Source organism: Rattus norvegicus, chromosome 13, assembly GCF_021556685.1.
Source record: "Rattus norvegicus strain SHRSP/BbbUtx chromosome 13, alternate assembly SHRSP_T2T, whole genome shotgun sequence".
NCBI lineage: Eukaryota > Metazoa > Chordata > Mammalia > Rodentia > Muridae > Rattus > Rattus norvegicus.
Genome location: NC_141546.1, coordinates 106,747,389 through 106,765,385, shown reverse-complemented (window position 1 = coordinate 106,765,385; position 17,997 = coordinate 106,747,389). Strand labels below are relative to the sequence as shown.

Below are 17,997 nucleotides of genomic sequence, written 5' to 3'. Positions count from 1 at the left end.
AAAGCAGCAGAGGTAGGTTTAAGTACCTCATTATGCAGCCGTACCTTAAACCCTTCAAGGAGAAGCACACATGCGTGCACACCTCCACCCCTATACGTGCTCCTCGGCTGAGGAGGACAATGATTACTTTATGCACCGTTAAGTACTATAATACTGTAGTAGGGTTCAGACTGAGTCCACACAGACCTGTGTTGGGAGAAGTGATATTTCCTATATTTCGAGCTAAATTCTGGGGGTGCTGCTCCTGGTATTTACAGTTTATACAAATTACACTCTGAGTGTGTGTGTGTGTGTGTGTGTGTGTGTGTGTGTGTGTCCATTTTAAGACCTGGTAAGTGTGAAGTTTGTAGAGGATGCTAAAGATCTAGGGTAGGGAAGAGCTGATGTAATTTTGAGTCTCAATACAGCTTTGGAAAGAGAATGCCTTCCTCTTTGAATCCTCCAGCCGTGCTGTTAAGGTCTTCAACTGCCTGATTGGGGTATGCCTCACGGTGTTGTTTAACCCAAAGTCTACTGCTCTGAATGCTAGCCGTGGTTCTAAAATACCTTTGCCACATTCTCCAAGCTGGTGCTTCACAACACATAACCAGTTCTGTAGCCAAGCATAGATCAATCACGAAGATCTGGAACATGGGAGAAAGGTCTGAGCTAGAAGTTAAATTGAGGGTTGGTCGCTTACAGAAAACAACTTCAGCCTTGAGTCTGGGTGCTGAGCACACCGAAGGAGAATGATCTACTTATGGGGCTACCACGGAGCCTGTTGCTGTCGCCATAGTTCTATTAAGATCCGTCTGAAGGAGCAGTTTCTGATGTACTGTGCACATTTAACTTGTCTGTGGCTTGTGACACTGGCTCGAATGGTTTTCTTCCCACTCCCCTCTCCACTCCAGTTGGGTCATCTAAGTATGTTCAATGGTCATTCTTCAAGACACTTGGAATTCAGGGTGATCTCCTCATGGGCGTGTGAGGTGAACACCACATACCTGTCAGGTCAGGCAAGGAACTGAAGCACCAACACTGTCTGTTTCCTTTGAACTCACTGAACGCCTACCCTCCTCTGACTTTGAGCCTGTGTGCATAGACCTAGCTCTGTAGCCATTGAGCTCCTCTGACTGAAGTGAGGAGCCGTTATAGGGTTTCAGTAGAGAAGTGAAGGGTCATGATTTAAAAGACCATTTCGTCATTGAAAATGGCCTTTCCAGGAACAGAAAGAGCTGCGACGTCCAGGTGCTGAGGATCCAGAAGTCCGAGTTTAGGTTCTCATGGTTTTTGTTGAGTTGGATGTGAGGGTTTGGGACTCAGAGATGGGTACAGGTTTCTGGGTGGCTGAAAGATGTAGCTGCTATCACCTGGGATGGGGGAGACCACCCACCGGGAAGCAAATCCAAGTGGGAAATGAGGAGTTGCATTTGGGATGTGTAAGTGTGCAGTGGCTCCTGGACATCAGAGAAAAGCGTCTGTGGTGAAGCCTGGGCCCATGGACAGCGGTGGTGAGAGAAGGCGTGCGTGCGTGTGTGTGTGTGTGTGTGTGTGTGTGTGTGTGTGTGTGTGTGCATGCGTGTGTGTGTGTGTAGATAGGTAGGTAGGACTGGGAGCCAGGTGAGAATCAGCAAGTTGTGCTATAAGTGAGGGGACAGCAAGGAGGACCTGATGTACTGGTGATTAAATAAAAATTGGTGTTTGTGAATAGATTACAGTATATAAATATTGTAAATAAAATGACATACACAATAATATTTAATGCATTAACATTTCCTATTTCAGTTCACCTGCGTTAGCTGTTTCTCCCTATATAACAAATATATGTGCACACAATAGGTATACACTGAACATTACTTAATAGATTGCATCCGGGAGATGTAGCTTAAAAGGTGTCAGGAATTAGGAGGAGTGAGTGCTGGAGCGAGTGCTGGCCTGAGTGCTATCTGGGGTATTGGGCTGAGTGCTGTCTTGAGTGCTGTCTTGAGTGCTGTCTTGAGTGCTGTCTTGAGTGCTGTCTTGAGTGGTGGGGTGAATGCTGGACTGAGTGCTGGACTGAGTGCAGGACTGAGTGCTGGCCTGAATGTTATCTGGGGTATTGGTCTGAGTGTTCTCTGACTGCTGTCTTGAGTGTTGGCGTGAGTGCCGTCTAGGGTACTGACCTGAGTGCTGGTCTGAGCACTGGCATGAATGCTGGCTGGCTCTCACTTCAAATCTGTGACCATTCACATGAGTGTGAGGCCAGATCCAAGTGTTTGGTAGAAAATACCACACAAGAGCTTGTGCTTACTGTACCATGTGGCTTGGGAATGAAGCCTCGATAATGAATGAGCTTATGGGAATTTTTACCTGTGGATAAACGGTATCATTAAACTTTTATACTTTTTGAATAGGGATTATTATATTCATAAAAGTGTGCCCTACTTCAAGGAATCTTGGAGAATAATTACAACATGACTGTTAATATAATTTGATATCCCCTGCTGTGCAAAGCCAATCTGTCTTCCCCGATAATCCTTTTTTTTCTAGAGTAAGTGACTGAAAAAGAACAAATTACCTTTCAAGTCCTAATGGATCCCAAGCAGAAAGTCTCAACTCTCGCAGTTAAAAGAGGCAGCAGTGAACTCAGGGCCAAGGCACAGCGTGGGCCACCGGCTTTCAGCTTTGGGTCCGGCAGCCATGGTTTCTCTGGTTTGTTGGTCTTGAAGTCAGTTGAGGGCATTGTTCTCCAGCTTCCTGGCACCCGGAGGACTGGAGGAGTCACTATTCTCACTGTTGGGGCCACTGAGGCCCCAGCCTTCAAGGTGGCACCCCCGGAATGCTGGGCTTGCTGCATCGGTTGCCACTAAGCCATCAGCACCCATAACTGCCATACACGCAGCCCCTGGGGTATCTGGCTGTAGTAAGTGCTAAATAAGCAGTTGTTAAGGGAGAATTAAGTCCTTTAGTCCCAGGAATAGATTTAAACACAGAAGAGCAACGTTTGTGGAGCAAGGTGTTTAAAATACTGATTTCTATGATTCTATTGAATGCAGTAAAACCGAGTTTTCCTCATGACAAGTGTAGTTGAGAATGTTGAAACTAATCACAGTATATGTGTGTGAGCATCTCTGAAATACTCAGGACCAGAAGGGTTTTGGATTGAGAGGTTTGGGCTGCCAAGATGGCTTGGTGGGTAAAGGGGCTTGCTGTCAAATTGATGACACTAGTTCAGTCCCTAGAACCCATGATGGAAGCAAAGAACTGACTGCTGGAAGTTGTCCTCTGCTCTCTCTGCACATGCTGTGGCATGAACACAACCCTGTAAACAAACACACAAACGCAGACAGGCATGCAGAGAGACACACAGAGACACAGACAGACACACAGAGAGATACAGACAGACAGACACACAGAGAGATACAGACAGACACACACACACAGAGACGCAGACAGACACACACAGAGAGATGCAGACAAACAGACACACAGAGAGACACAGACAGACAGACAACACAGAGACGCAGACAGACAGACACACAGAGAGATACAGACAGACACACACACAGAGACGCAGACAGACACACACAGAGAGACACAGACAGACAGACAACACAGAGACGCAGACAGACAGACACACAGAGAGACGCAGACAGACACACAGAGAGACGCAGACAGACACACAGAGAGACGCAGACAGACACACACACACAGACGCAGACAGACACACACACACAGACGCAGACAGACACACACACACAGACGCAGACAGACACACACACACAGACGCAGACAGACACACACACACAGACGCAGACAGACACACACACACAGACGCAGACAGACACACACACACAGACGCAGACAGACACACACACACAGACGCAGACAGACACACACACACAGACGCAGACAGACACACACACACAGACGCAGACAGACACACACACACAGACGCAGACAGACACACACACACAGACGCAGACAGACACACACACACAGACGCAGACAGACATACACACAGACGCAGACAGACACACAGGCAGACACACAGGCAGATGCAGAGGTGCAGGCAGGCAGGCAGGCAGGCAAGCAGAGAGAGAGAGAGAGAGAGAGAGAGAGAGAGAGAGAAGATGGGTGGGGGCTGGAGGTGGGTGGGGAGGCGACAAATGGATGGGGGACAGATGGATGGATGGTGGATGGAGGGAAGATGAATGGGCAACACACACACTGACAGACAGACACACGCTGACAGACAGACACACGCTGACAGACAGACACACGCTGACAGACAGACACACGCTGACAGACAGACACACGCTGACAGACAGACACACGCTGACAGACAGACACACGCTGACAGACAGACACACGCTGACAGACAGACACACGCTGACAGACACACGCAGACAGACACACACACACTCGCTGACAGACAGACAGACACACTCACACTCGCTGACAGACAGACAGACACACTCACACTCGCTGACAGACAGACAGACACACTCACACTCGCTGACAGACAGACAGACACACTCACACTGACAGACAGACACACACACACACCCATACACACACACACACCCATACACACAGACACACACACACACCCATACACACAGACACACACACACACACCCATACACACAGACACACACACACACACCCATACACACAGACACACACACTCGCTGACAGACAGATACACTCACACTCGCTGACAGACAGATACACTCACACTCGCTGACAGACAGATACACTCACACTGACAGACAGACAGATACACTCACACTGACAGACACACACACACACCCATACACAGACACACACACACACCCATACACAGACAGACACACACACACACACCCATTGACAGACAGACAGACACACACACTCACATTGACAGACAGACAGACACACACACTCACATTGACAGACAGACAGACACACACTCACACTGACAGAAAGACAGACACAAACACTGACAAATACACATCATAAATTTTTTTTTAAAGATTTGAGGGCTTTTGTGGGAAGAGGAATTTTAGAATAGTTGAATAGATTTTGTTGATTTTGAGTGTCCCTCAATCAATCAAATTGAGTGTAAAAACTCTTAAGTATTCCAAGGTCTAAAATGTTGAGAATGTGCTGGAAAGATGCTTTGATTCCTGTCCTCATCCAATAATCTTTTCTTGAAAACCAAAGTGATCTCTTTAACTGATGTATTGAAGCGTGCCATTCTCTCATCTCTCCAGAGCACGAAGTATAGACAAGCGTGTTCTTTGAAAGCCCTCTACTGCTTTTCGCTGGTGCTCAGTTAAAACCCAAGCTTGTTTATCCCCTTGGTTCCCTTAAGACCTGGAGCCCACTCTCTTCAACCTCTCCGTGTCCCATTTTTCCTCTCCACCAAGCTCCAGCCATGCTGACCACCCCAACTTGGGGTTACTCTCCTTGAAGACACTCCTTACTGGAACTTTCCTCTTCGGGTCCCTGCATGTCTGTCCCTTTCTGACTACAGAAAACTGTTCCCTCCACAGAAAGCCGCAGCTGTAGGGACACTGGGGCTAACTTGTTTGTATTTAGTCTTCAGTAGACTTTTACTGACACAATTATTACCTCCTACAGCCAGAATGAGAGTTGAGGACCTTGTTATGCCACGGTGCAGGGCACATAGAAGGCATGAACACAGTATTGATTGATCCAATGAATATCAATACAGAGAGACAGCTCAGTAGAATGAGACGGTGTGTGAGTGGCCCACCAGAACTAGCCAGGGCAGATATTCCCTGTGTTCCTTATTCTCTTATTCACGGCTGAGCTCTCCCTGATTCTGCTGTCCGTTGCTGTCTAGGGCACTGCCGCTGCCCAGCCTGTTCCCTGAAGCTTGCCTGCTTGGGCCCTGGAATCAGTGTGTTCTCTTTCTGAATTGCATTGTGAGGCACCTTAGTCCTTTGTGTGGGGCATACTTCTCCTTCTGAGTTCTCTGGAAATGGAGCTGTGAAAACGGAGGACTTGTGTGCACCAGGTGCAGAGCTAAGCCATGTTGCTATACTATATCATTTAATTCATCTGTGAATAGGGTCTTTCCATCCTCACCCTGGGAGCTGCAGCCCAGCAGGTCACGTGGCTTTCCAGAACCTACCAGATGCAAGCCCCCAGGGTCTGCTGGCACCTGCAGAGCGTGTGTGCTTAGAGGAAGGGAGGACGCCTGGAGCAGGGCAGCTGTGTTGAGAGAAACCGAAAGTCAGGTGGAGATGGGGAAGGACTAGTTTATGAAATGAACAGCCCTTTCCGGTTAGGAACAATGGGAAACAGAGTCTATGCCTTTGGGGGCTGCCTGGGGCACCTGTGGGACGTGTGTGCTCAGAGGAACTAAGGCAAATCTGGAGCAGGACAGCTGCTTTGGGAGAGGCAGAAGCCAGGGGCAGGTGGAGATGAGGGAGGGTGGTCTACTCTATGAACACATTTTAGTGTAGTTGTTAACATTAAGAACCAGTGAGGGCCTGCTTGGTAAGAACTTGAAGATCTTGTGCACAGGCTCAGTCTGCCTCTGAGCTGGCTCCTCCTGGCTGTGGCTCAGTGTAGGTCATTTAGACTCTGAACTCTAGTTCCTTCAGCTAGAAACTGAGCCTGACTGCCGCACTGCAGAGACTCAGTGCTGTGGTTTAAGTGTGAAATGCCCCACCCTAGGCTCACAGGTCTGAGGAGTTCATCCATCTCCAGGTGGTGGTGCTGTTTGGAGGGTTGTAGAACCTTAGGTTGTAGAACCTTTAGGAGGCTCCAGAGATGCTGACTGTACACACCTTGGGTAGTAAAACTGGGGCTTTTGTCTGCAGGTGTTTTAAATTTACTCATTATTTGTGGTGTGGATGTTTAAGTTTTAAGAGGCATTTACGATTTTATGTATATGACAAGTGTTTTCCCTGAATGTGTGTCTTTGTATCACATGCATGTCCAATGGCTGTGGAGTTCAGAAAAGGGTGTCAGATTTCCTGGAACTGGAGTTAGACTATTGTGAGCCACTTCATAGGTTCTGGAATTTGGAGTCCATTCCCCTTCAGACAGGTCTCTCCTCCAGACACTTCCAGTCTTTGATTTTGTGACAGGACAAGGTTGTCATTTGCAAAGGTCATTCTCAGGAACCACAGGTCAAGTTACCAAAACAAAAGCAAAACACTTATGATGTCTTAAGTAAGATTACAGTTTTGTGCTGGGCAATGTCATATATGTTCTTGGTCACATGTGTACTGGACTGTGCACATGTCTTATGGGTAAGTGGAGATTATATTTCTTAAATCTCAGTCTTCCTGAATTTTGTAATAGTTTCAGGGAATGATCTGGTGACTGATGTGTTCTAGAGTTCCTTTCTTCTCACTTTCCCTGAGTCTACAGTCTGTAAACATGAAAGAACCTTGTGGGTGGAACACAGGCTGATCTGTCAAGGGATGGAGCTGACCTGCCAAGGGATGGTACTGTCCACAAGAAGTCCTGTTATAGTGTCAGTAATTACTAGCTGTTTTCCAGGTTGTCCGAGGTGCCAGGGTTGCTGGTTGCATGGTTGGGCAGAGACAGGGCAGGATCTAGAAATAGTTAGACCCTAAGCAGTCACATTCCTTGCTGGGGGTGCTCTGTATCCATTGCCTGGAGACATAGAAGTCACTTCTTAGACTGACAGTCCAGGAGGCCAGTCTGATTGGTTGTGGCCTCAGACATCCCGTGGAGTAAGGAGCAGAGAGTCTCCACCTTGGACAGCCACGGACACCCCAGCATCTTCACAGCAGACTTAAAAGAAGGACAAGGTGTTGGCTGATCTAGTGACTCGGAGTCAAGAAGCCTTGATTATTAAGGAAACTGAGTCAGTGAAGTTCATATGGACTCAACAGCTGAGTGGTGTGGGAAAGGCTTGGTTCGGGGCTCACAGAGGGTGAGCTGTGTGAGGCTGTAGCAGGGGGAGGTACTCTTCTTACAGTCTCTGCTCAGAGCAGACCAATTGTGGAAGACGAGTGCTTCCAGGTGGAAAGTGTCAGGAACCACAACCGGGTGGGCTCGGAAGACTGCTAACTCACCCACCCCTCCTCCCTTCACTGTGTAGCTCTGGATTTTCACACTCATTTCATTTGGTTTGGGTAGATAAATATTGGGGCCAACAGTTAGCGAGGATCTTTCTACTGAGATATAGAGGTCTTATGGCGTCTACCATATGACTTTTATCTCTAGACGAGCTTCGGTTTGAAGATGCCTGTGTGCCCAGAGTCTGATTTTGCATTAGAACCACTTGGTCTAAGAAAACTTCTTGGGCTTGGTCCCCAGAGCTTCCAAATAGGATGTTGGAGGTGTGGCTTAAGCCTGTACTGCTGCTGCTGCCTCAGGGCTACACCTCAATTACACAGGTGTAGCTATGCCTTTAAAGTGCTCATAATGTAAGTTATGAAAGTCCTGAAGTCCACCATTGCTATAAATGTTGTATTCATAGGCTTGTTTTGTCTCTTTTAAACAGGTATTTTGATGTTGGACTACACAATTTCTTAATCAGGTAAGCCAGCGCCTTTTGATTTTAGCTTTGACCAAGTAGCAAAAACCTACTGTGGAAGAACGCAAAGAGAAACCATAGAGAATGATGGTAGTTGGATTACTTGCTAGGAAAACATTGCTAACACCACGTGTGTGTCCACCCAATCCCACGTGAATAATGACTCCGATCTGTTTATATCAGGCATGACAGATATAAACTGTCCCCATTTACTTTATGCTGCTGAGATAAAACACCATCCAAAAGCAACTTGGTGAGGAAAGGGCTCACTTAAGTTTGCAGTTCCACCATCAAAGGACGTGAAGGCAGGAACCTCGAGGCAGGGATCGAAGCAGAGAGCACAGAGGAACACAGCTTACTTGGTCATTTCTAATATGGCCCAGGTCAACCTGTCAGGGGATGGCATGGCCTTCAGCAGGCTAAGCAGTCCTATAGCAATCAGCAACCAAGAAAATGCACTACAGACACGCTCAAGGCGTCTGATGAGTCTTCTCAAGGGTAGACACCCAAAATTACCCACCACATTGACTAAGATCTTACTTCCACGGATGAAGCTATGGAAAGATAAATAGCGAGTGAGAAAAGTGAGTTTTATTGGCTCATGACAGACATCCAATAGTCCATTTGGCCAATTTTTTCCTGTTGAGTTTAATCTTTTAAAGCTGAATCTATCACTTGTTTTACAGTCATAGAAACATGACCTACCTAATGCATAATTGAGATTACTCATCAGGAGTTTATAGCCTAGTTTATTGGTGAGTTTTACCAGAGTTGTATAATGGAACATACTAATTTCATATAGCTACGAAGTTAAACAAATTAGATAAAAATGAATAGACCAGAATATTGATGGAGCTTATAAAATGGATGCGATTTTTGAAAATCAACTTTATGGGGCTAAAGCAATGGCTCAGTGGTTTAGAACACTTGACACTCTTGCAGAGGGTCCTGAGTTTGATTCCCCGTACCTACCTGGTAGCTCACAACCATCTGAAACTCTAATTCAGTGCCCTCTTTTGGCCTCTTTGGGTACTAGGCACATATATGGCTTACATACAAACAGACATGCAGGCAAAATACACATATGAAATAAAATAAAATCTTTCAGACAACTTTTCTATGTTTTCTAAATTTTTCATAGTGATCACCATTCTTTTAATGTTAAAAAATAATTTGAGATGCCTGTCAAAAACTTTGGAGGGGATAATGGTTGCTGAGGAATTACTCTAAATGAAAGGCTGCAAGGGAAGCAACCATCACGGACTGGTCTTCCTTTCTGTAAATATTGGCTCATGTTTATTGATTCTGAGAGGTTGTTAAACTCTAGTCATTGTGGCTTCTGTGCATGTGTGGTGGTTTACCTTGCCCTAAGGCATGACCCTTCTCCACTGGTAAGATACTGAAGGAAAATGTCACCTGTGTAGAACCTCAGTGCCAGGCTGCAAGGGCAATGTTCCAATGGGGTCAAACCTTCCTTGCCTTCTTCTCCTACACCTTGTGATGTCTTGGTCTTCTTCGAGATGGTAAACACAGACAGTAGTGTGTGAACTCTTGATACAGAAGGGTCAGAACAGCACAGCAGAAGGATAATGAACCAGGGTCACAGCAGAGATGTAAGATCCACATATAAGCAGATCAGAAAAGGCTGCCTTGGGAAGATGCCCAAGAATAGCAGCCCCTCGGCTCTTGTGCTGGGCATGGAACCCAGGGTCTTGGAATAGCAGCCTCTCCTGCCTTCTGTGATGGATGTGGAACCGGGGGGTGGGTAACACCCACTACTGATCTATACCTGCGGCCTAGTTTGGAGTATGAACCTGATGTTTTGGCCCTTTATGCTTTCATGGAACTATCCCCACAATGCCTAAGTAGACACAAATTGGTTCTTATTTTCTCTGGTAACTTTCTTCACGGAAGGGGTCAAGCTTTAATCATTTACTAAGTTGAGAAACTTGTGTGGAATGAACCTTCAATAACCATTTACTGAGGGAGTGAATGAATGAAATGAGAGGATAGAGGAGGTACATTAAACTGGGAGAATCTGCTTCTGCAAACAGTTAGCCCAAGAAGGAGATACATTAGATTGGGAGACTCTGTTTTTTCAGACAGCTTGCCATTGGCTTCCTACAAGGATGTGTCTGGAGAGGGAGAGAGGAAGAGAGGGAGAGGAGAAGGAGAGGAAGGGAGAGAGAGAGGAAAGGGAGAAGAGAGGGGAGAGGGAAAGGGGAGAGAGGAAGAGGAGGGAGAGGGGGGAGAAGGAGAGGAGGGAGAGGAGGAGAGGAAGGGAGAGAAAGAGGAGAGGGAGAAGAGAGGGGAGAGGGAGAGGGGAGAGAGAAGAAGAGGAGGGAGAGGAGAGAGAGAGAAAGGAGAAAGAGGGGGGGAGGGAGAGGAGAGAGAGATTATACTTAGGGAGTCTTTTCAAGGGAAAATTCTATTCCTGCATGTAAAGGAAGAAGTGTAAAAGGGATTGGCACCATTTTGGTTTGTTTTTGTTCCAAGAACTATTTACTGGCTCCAGCAAGCTCCTGAAATATTCTCTGGGTTGTCAGGCTGCCTGAGATTAGTCAGCTGTGGCTTTGACGTGGATGGTGGTAATATTGTCTTCTCTAGAATGATGCAAGCCTCCCCAGAGCCCATTCTGTGATCTCAAAACTGAAGCATTAGCTTCCTGGCTGGTGCTAGTGGGGCCCAGTGCTTAGGTAGGAAAGGACAGAGCATGGGAAGTGTGAGCACTTTTCTGTGTGTTTATGATGAAGGCAGGATAGTGGCGAGCTCCATCCTTATTCTTTATCTTACACAAATCAGAGGAAAGACTTTCCAGGGTGAGAACAGCCACTCACCAGAGAACCTCAGAAGACACTGGCTGGAATTCTTCACATGTCACTACAAAAGAAAGAAAGAAAATGACAAACTTGGCAAGAAAAGAATGTAGAATAGACATCTTTGTCTCATTATGGACAATAGGCTGTCATGTTTAAATTTAGACTAGCTTTGAGAAAGTAAAAAAGATTTGCTTTTTTTATTTCAATTTCACTTTTCCTAATTTTTTATTGTTTACATGCTTATAAATTTAAAACCATTAAAACTGTCTTTTCCTATTTTTAAATATTGTATATAATTAATGTTTTAATCCATTTCAAATGTGTATTTCAAATGGCTATCCTTTTTTTCCTCGATAGTAAAATAGTTTTTACTAAAATTTCCATATTTATTTGAAACACCATGCTTGGCATATCCAAGCCATTATTTTGGTCAGAAAGAGGATACCTTGACAGCTTGTTAGCATTCACACTTTGTACCCTTGTGAATCCTGTTTTGGGTGGCACTGAGGTGAATGGGAGAAGCTGTGAGCCTCCAGGGTGACTCTAAAGCTTTTGAGAAGGTTTGTGGAGTTGATATGACACTTAGAAAATGAATTCTTGTAGTGATTTTTTTCCTATCAACTTGCTACAATCTAGAAATACCTGAGAAGACAGCCTCTATTGATGAACTCTCTAGATCATGTAGGCTTGAGGGCATGTCTAGAGGAGATTGACTTAATTGTTAATTGATGTAGGAAGATCCAGTTCATTGTGGGTGGCACCATTCCCTAGGCAAGGGTTTCTGACCTATAGGAGACAGGAGACAGCTAGATGAGTAATCAAGCAAGGGTGGCTTTATTTTCTCTCTGCTCTTGGCTCTGAGTGTGGTATGTCTTAACTGTTTGAGCTCCTGCTTTGACTTCCCCTTAGTGAAGGACTTTGACCAGGAGTTGTAAGGCAAATAAGCCCTCTCCTCTCCTGTGTTGTGTATGTCAGGATGTTTATTACAGCAACTAACAAAACTAGAAAGATTCATTTCATACATGGACAAATTCTGTTTGTAGGACGGTGTCTAATATAACGCATATTCGATCCTGTACAAGTGAAAGCACTTATATGAAAACACACCTCACCGTTCTAAAACATGATTTGTTCTGATGGAGGGAAGGTAGACCAGATGGTTGTTCACTTCTTATTCTATCTTTGCTGCTCCAGCTTTTTCACTGTGTATGTGGCATCTCAACTTGCTGAAAGGATGGGGACTGTCATTAACATGTTAGCTAAGCAATCTAACAGCCCTGCCTTTGGATCTCCCTTCCTGACACCTTATGACTGACTGGTTTGCACCTCTAGTTTTTCAGCTGAAGAGTTGGGTTCAAAAAACTGGGCCTCCAACTTTGAGTTTCAGTGATGTCAGAGGCTTGCTGTGTCACAAGAGCCACAGAGTGACTCCACAAACATCAGTCTTGCTACTTTGCCCAGGCTGACTTGGGACTCTGGGCTCAAGTATTCTCTTGCCTCAGTCTCCTGAGTAGCCAGGACTACAGGTATACATCATCCACCTTCCATCCCCTTTAAGGTAGATAGTGAACTATTGCTGGTCATTGTAGTGTTTATGGTGTTGATGAAGATGTCTGCTCACTGCCATTGCAAATTTGCCTGCAATTATGTGATGTCCAAAGTCTCTGGAAGAGTCTCCCTTGCATATTTAGGAAGTCAGGGGGTCAAGTGAAGGATTCATTCAAGGTAAAGGGCCCCCCAAGAAGAAGGAAGAGAGTCACCAGTGAGCTGTGCTTTGCCCATATTCAGAGGCCCCTTGAAAACTCCTTTGGGTTACCAGCTGGAAACTGAGAGGAAGGTTTAACAGAAAGGTAGAGGTTCATTCCTGGGTTAAGGTCCAGATGGTACTGGGAAGAAAATTATGGTCTGTGTTTAGTCTAACAGCTTAGAAACAGCAAAGCACATGTGAATTCTGAGTCCACTGAGAAAGCCCTCGTGTGTATGTTTCTAAACACACATGGAGGTGAAAGCCATTGCATACAGGTTTCTAAACAGACATGGAGGGGGAAAGCCATCGCATGTATGTTTCTAAATGCACACAGAGTGAAAGCCATTGAATATGTATTTCTAAATACACATGGAGATGACAGTTCCAACAGAAACATTTGCTCAGTGACTGAAGATTGAATTTCCTTTTCACTTTGCAAATGTAACACCTTTTTTAGTGTTAGTAAATGTTTTTAAATGATGGTATAAAGCACGGTCTTATTAAAACAGTGTTCCTAGCTGAGCCTGGTATCTGTGCCTTTGTAGTCCTGTGAGTCAGGCAAAGGGGACAGGTGCAAAAACTACGCCATTGTATATAGAGGACTCAAGTGTCTCCTGATTGTGGCATTTTGAGGAGGTCAGTCCTACATCTCACTGAGGATATTCAGGATGAAGTATGCAAACCACTCTACACTGTGCTCAGAAGCAGTGGGACTCAGCAAAGGTTTTCTTTGTCTTTACCTGCAGAGAGTCACTGGGTGTAAGTGTCCCTGTCCTGTACTATGTCAGTCTGTCCTAAATGCTATTTCCTCCCTGCAGCCTTTCTCCAGCTTCCCCCCGACCCCCCCCCCATAGTCACTGATTATGACACTTTCTGATCCCAGAATCCTCCTGCGTAGAGCCCTGCTCCTGAAGCCATGCTGGGCTGGGCGAAGCCCCATGGGGGTCAGCATAAATCCCTAGTGTCAAAGGACAGTTTTGCTACTACATGGTAAACTGAGGCAGGCAGTGAGGTTTGGCATTGGTGATTGGGGTCAGTGTTGAAAGCAGCTGATGGAAGTCAGTACTCAGAGGAAATGACCTGGGTCTGTCACTCAGAGGGGATGACCAGGGTCTGTCTAGACATCAGCCAATGGGGTTGCACTCGCACACATGCACACAGAGTAACTGAAGCAAATGCAGGCCCCAGCATTTTATTTTTTAACCCTTTTTATACCCCTTAGGACAAAGTTGTATTACCTTATAGCCACAAGTTACAAATTTTCTAGACACAATCACCACAAAAGCGTTTTCTTCAAAAACCGATTAAAGTTATTCCCCAAGGAAATTACAAAAGGATTATTATATATTTCTCTGTTGAGACTTATACCTAACTATAAACAATTCTCCTCTATCTTTCTCTCCACAAGCCCACTGTAATCCCAAAGCTATAATTTTCTTGTCATACATTAGTAAAGTTTAAGCAGGCCAAGTTTATAGTAGCAGGTTTCTCCCTGTGCTTGGCTGAGGACAGTCTGCATTTACTAAGGAACAGGTTGTCTGTCTTACGTCTTATTTTGACGTCTTGATCAGCTAGACTGACTAATCATCTGTTCTCTGTTCTTAGATTCACAATAGAATTGCTTACTCTTTGTTCATAGCCTTTCTATTTCATGGAGCGCACAGAAAACCTGTTACCACATTCCCAGATCTCCAGACCATGGAACTCAGGCTCAACCTAGAACAAATGCTTTCTTTGATCACTAACTTGTCCTAAGCTATTTTCTTGCTACTACAGTTACCTGTTTGTAGCGCACGTGAGAGTTCTTGCTGTACCTTCCCTCTTGCTCTTAGTTTTGCCAGTCTATGAGGAAGGGGCACATTCTATTCTTGATTCTAACTTTTAAACTTTCTATTAACTGCCCTAACTTCCCAAACTTATTTATATCAAGATAACTTCCTAAAATCACTTAAACCAAACCCGGAATAACATAAAATCATTAATTCATCTAAACAGCATTATCTCAAGAACTTTCATTTTCATGTTGATCTGTAGGAAATTAGCCCCATAGGGGGGCTGTCACCCAGGAAGTGATCATACCAGGCTATAGGCAGTGAAGGTCTCCCAGTGTCCACTCACACCAAGCCAAATCATTGAGGAGTATGGCAATGACAAGCAGGAGAAAGCACATCAGTAACAGGAAGCAATCCTGGGACGAGCTCTGGGGCCATGCCTGTCCAGAGAACACACATCTTAGCTGAGCAAGATGGTGGGCTGTCTCCAGGGAGCTCTTCCTGCATGGCGCCTGCCACCTGGGTGACTTTTGTACTCAGGAATGTTCTCCTAGACAGTGTGTGAGGTCTCACTTACCTGTATATTCCCCAGTCCCTGTAGTGTCCGATATCTACCAGTTCCTCAAAGCCGTTTGGATACATTTTAGTAGCAGTGGCTTGATCCAGAAGAAACTGTGAGGCTCTGCTGGTCAGCAGGCAAGAGTTCATAGAGGCAGAAAGAAGCAGCTGCGTTTCTATCTACAAAGTCATGACAAGCAAAGATCAGCGAAGAAAGCAAGGGGAGCCAATGCCAGAGAGCAAGTCCATGAAGACCAATGGATGCCAGATAAGAGTTGGCAAGGAGCACCAGTGCAAGAGTGTTGTCCACTGTTGGGTTCTACATCTTTCCAAACATCCTGTGTCCTCTCTAGCATCCACTTCAGCAAACATCACATGCCCTTTCACCAGGCAGCTTCCAGGAAAACCACCACATGTCTGTCCTCAGCAAAATAATCCTTTCATGTGTCTGCTTCAGCCAAACATCCTCTCATATAAGACAGCTTCCAGAGAAACATCAGGTGGCACAACCGAGTCTCCAATGAAGCCAGACACTCCTCTCATTTCAGGAGTCTCAAAACAACTAACAATAAATGTCAGCGGAGCAATGGAGGTGAAGGTTGTTGAAGTTCTGAGGGACGTGATCTGACATTCATTTTTCCAAAGTCAACCCTGATGGACTTGGTGAGATATTCTATGTTCCTCCCAGGAGCTGGGTCTGGGGGTGTCTAGCTGGTGCCTGCCCCTTAAAGAAAGCCTCTCCAGCAGCTATCCTGAAACTCCTGGCATCAGTAATCCAGAACTACTCTATCATTGCCCTGTTTACTTGTGTAGCAGGAGTAACTTGACCTACGAAACCTCATGTGAGGCAGTTCACTAACCGTGAACTACAGTAGTGCTCTCTAGGGTGTGGGCTGCTGCCTAGTTTCCTAGTGCCAGGGCTTGGACACTCACTGGACTTTCTTCTCATAGCACCGTCTCCGGACCTCTCAGCAAGCCTGGCTTCCAGTTTCTTCCCTGGCTCACCTTTCCTTCTTGTCCAGCTGTTGATGACCCAGCTAGCCATTTACCTTCCTGCCTTGGATATCAGCCATGCTGGGCTGAATGACTGGTGCTAGCTTCCTCTCTGAGCTGCCAGACAGACATCTCTTTCTGGCTTCCTCTCAAATCTTGGCCTGATGTCTGTCTTCTCTCATTCCTTGTCAGGAGCAGAGTCCGTCACAGTTAGTGCTGGTGCTAGGGACTGCTTTCCTGGTCCCAGGCTCTCCCAATGTCTTGAAATGCTTCTCTTTCCTTTGCTGGGTGGAAGGATCTTGATCATGGCTCCCAGGGCAGCCATTTTAGTGCTTAGATGATTCTGTAACCCATTGCTCATTCCACCTCTGCTGCTGTTGCTTTTGAGGAAAACATTGCTAGAGGTTTTTTTAAAAAACATCCGTCTTTATTTTTATGACTATTGTATTTGGATTGGTTAATTAGAAAATATGGATTAAAAGAAACATAAATAGAAAGAAACTTTTTAAACTCTTGAGTGTTGACATCCACAGTTCAAACACCCATATGCAATTCTATACGTAGCCATTGCTAAAGATAATGTATCTGTTGATAAATTAAAAATAATGCCAGGTTAATGGAAGGACCTGCAATATAGAGGTGGCTTTTTAAATGGAAATGTGAGGGAAGCTCTCAGCAAATGGGACTGTAGGAGCCCTGGTGTCTACACAGTGCAGACGGCTTGTTTATTGGGTGGTCATTTCTGGAGTGTTGTCTTAATCACCTTTTGAATTGTCATCCTACCTCTGAGGCTCTCTGCCTTCTGAGGGTCATGATGTAAATAAGGCAGAAGCCAGACCCATCCCACCTTTCTGCGCACCACAGGCCTTAGAGTCCCAGTCTTGAGATTGAGATTCTGAACTGTCATGTGTGGGTAGAGGGTGGGACCCAGTGTGCAGCCCAGGAGTGGTGCGAGTGATACCCACTTTAAGAGAGAGAGGTATTGGTCTGGAGCCCAGTTTCAGTCCTAGAAAGGCACCATTGAGCTCCTGTGGGATAATCGTGAACAGTTCCTGACTGCACTGCCTCCTTCACTGTCTGTGAGGAGGTTGCACAGGAGCCTGGGGCTTCCTTAATGAGCGCCTTTTGTGGTTTAAGTAGAGTACACTCTGATATATATATATATATATATATATATATATATATATATATATTCCCACAAATGTATATAATAACTCCCATATATATGTATATATAAAGATAACTAGAGTATACTCTATTTTATATACATAATAACTCATACACATATATACACACACACATACACACACATACACACACACATACACACACACATACACACACACATACACACACACATACACACACATACACACACACATACACACACATACACACACATACACACACATACACACACACATACACACACATACACACACATACACACACACATACACACACACATACACACACACATACACACACACATACACACACACATACACACACACATACACACACACACACACACATACACACACATACACACACACATACACACACACATACACATGAAGATAACTAAGATGGTTACTTAGGTGATGCGCAGGGCAG

General features: G+C 45.4%; 1 protein-coding gene across 1 annotated transcript in view; it reads left to right on the top strand.

Moving 5' to 3' along the window:
* Positions 1–17,997, top strand: part of Hhat (hedgehog acyltransferase) — a 252,931-nt gene that overhangs the window by 107,431 nt on the left and 127,503 nt on the right. The window contains exon 9 of the mRNA NM_001398579.2: positions 8,459–8,494. Within this exon, the coding sequence (NP_001385508.1) occupies positions 8,459–8,494 (36 nt within the window). The remainder of the gene's footprint in view (positions 1–8,458; positions 8,495–17,997) is intronic.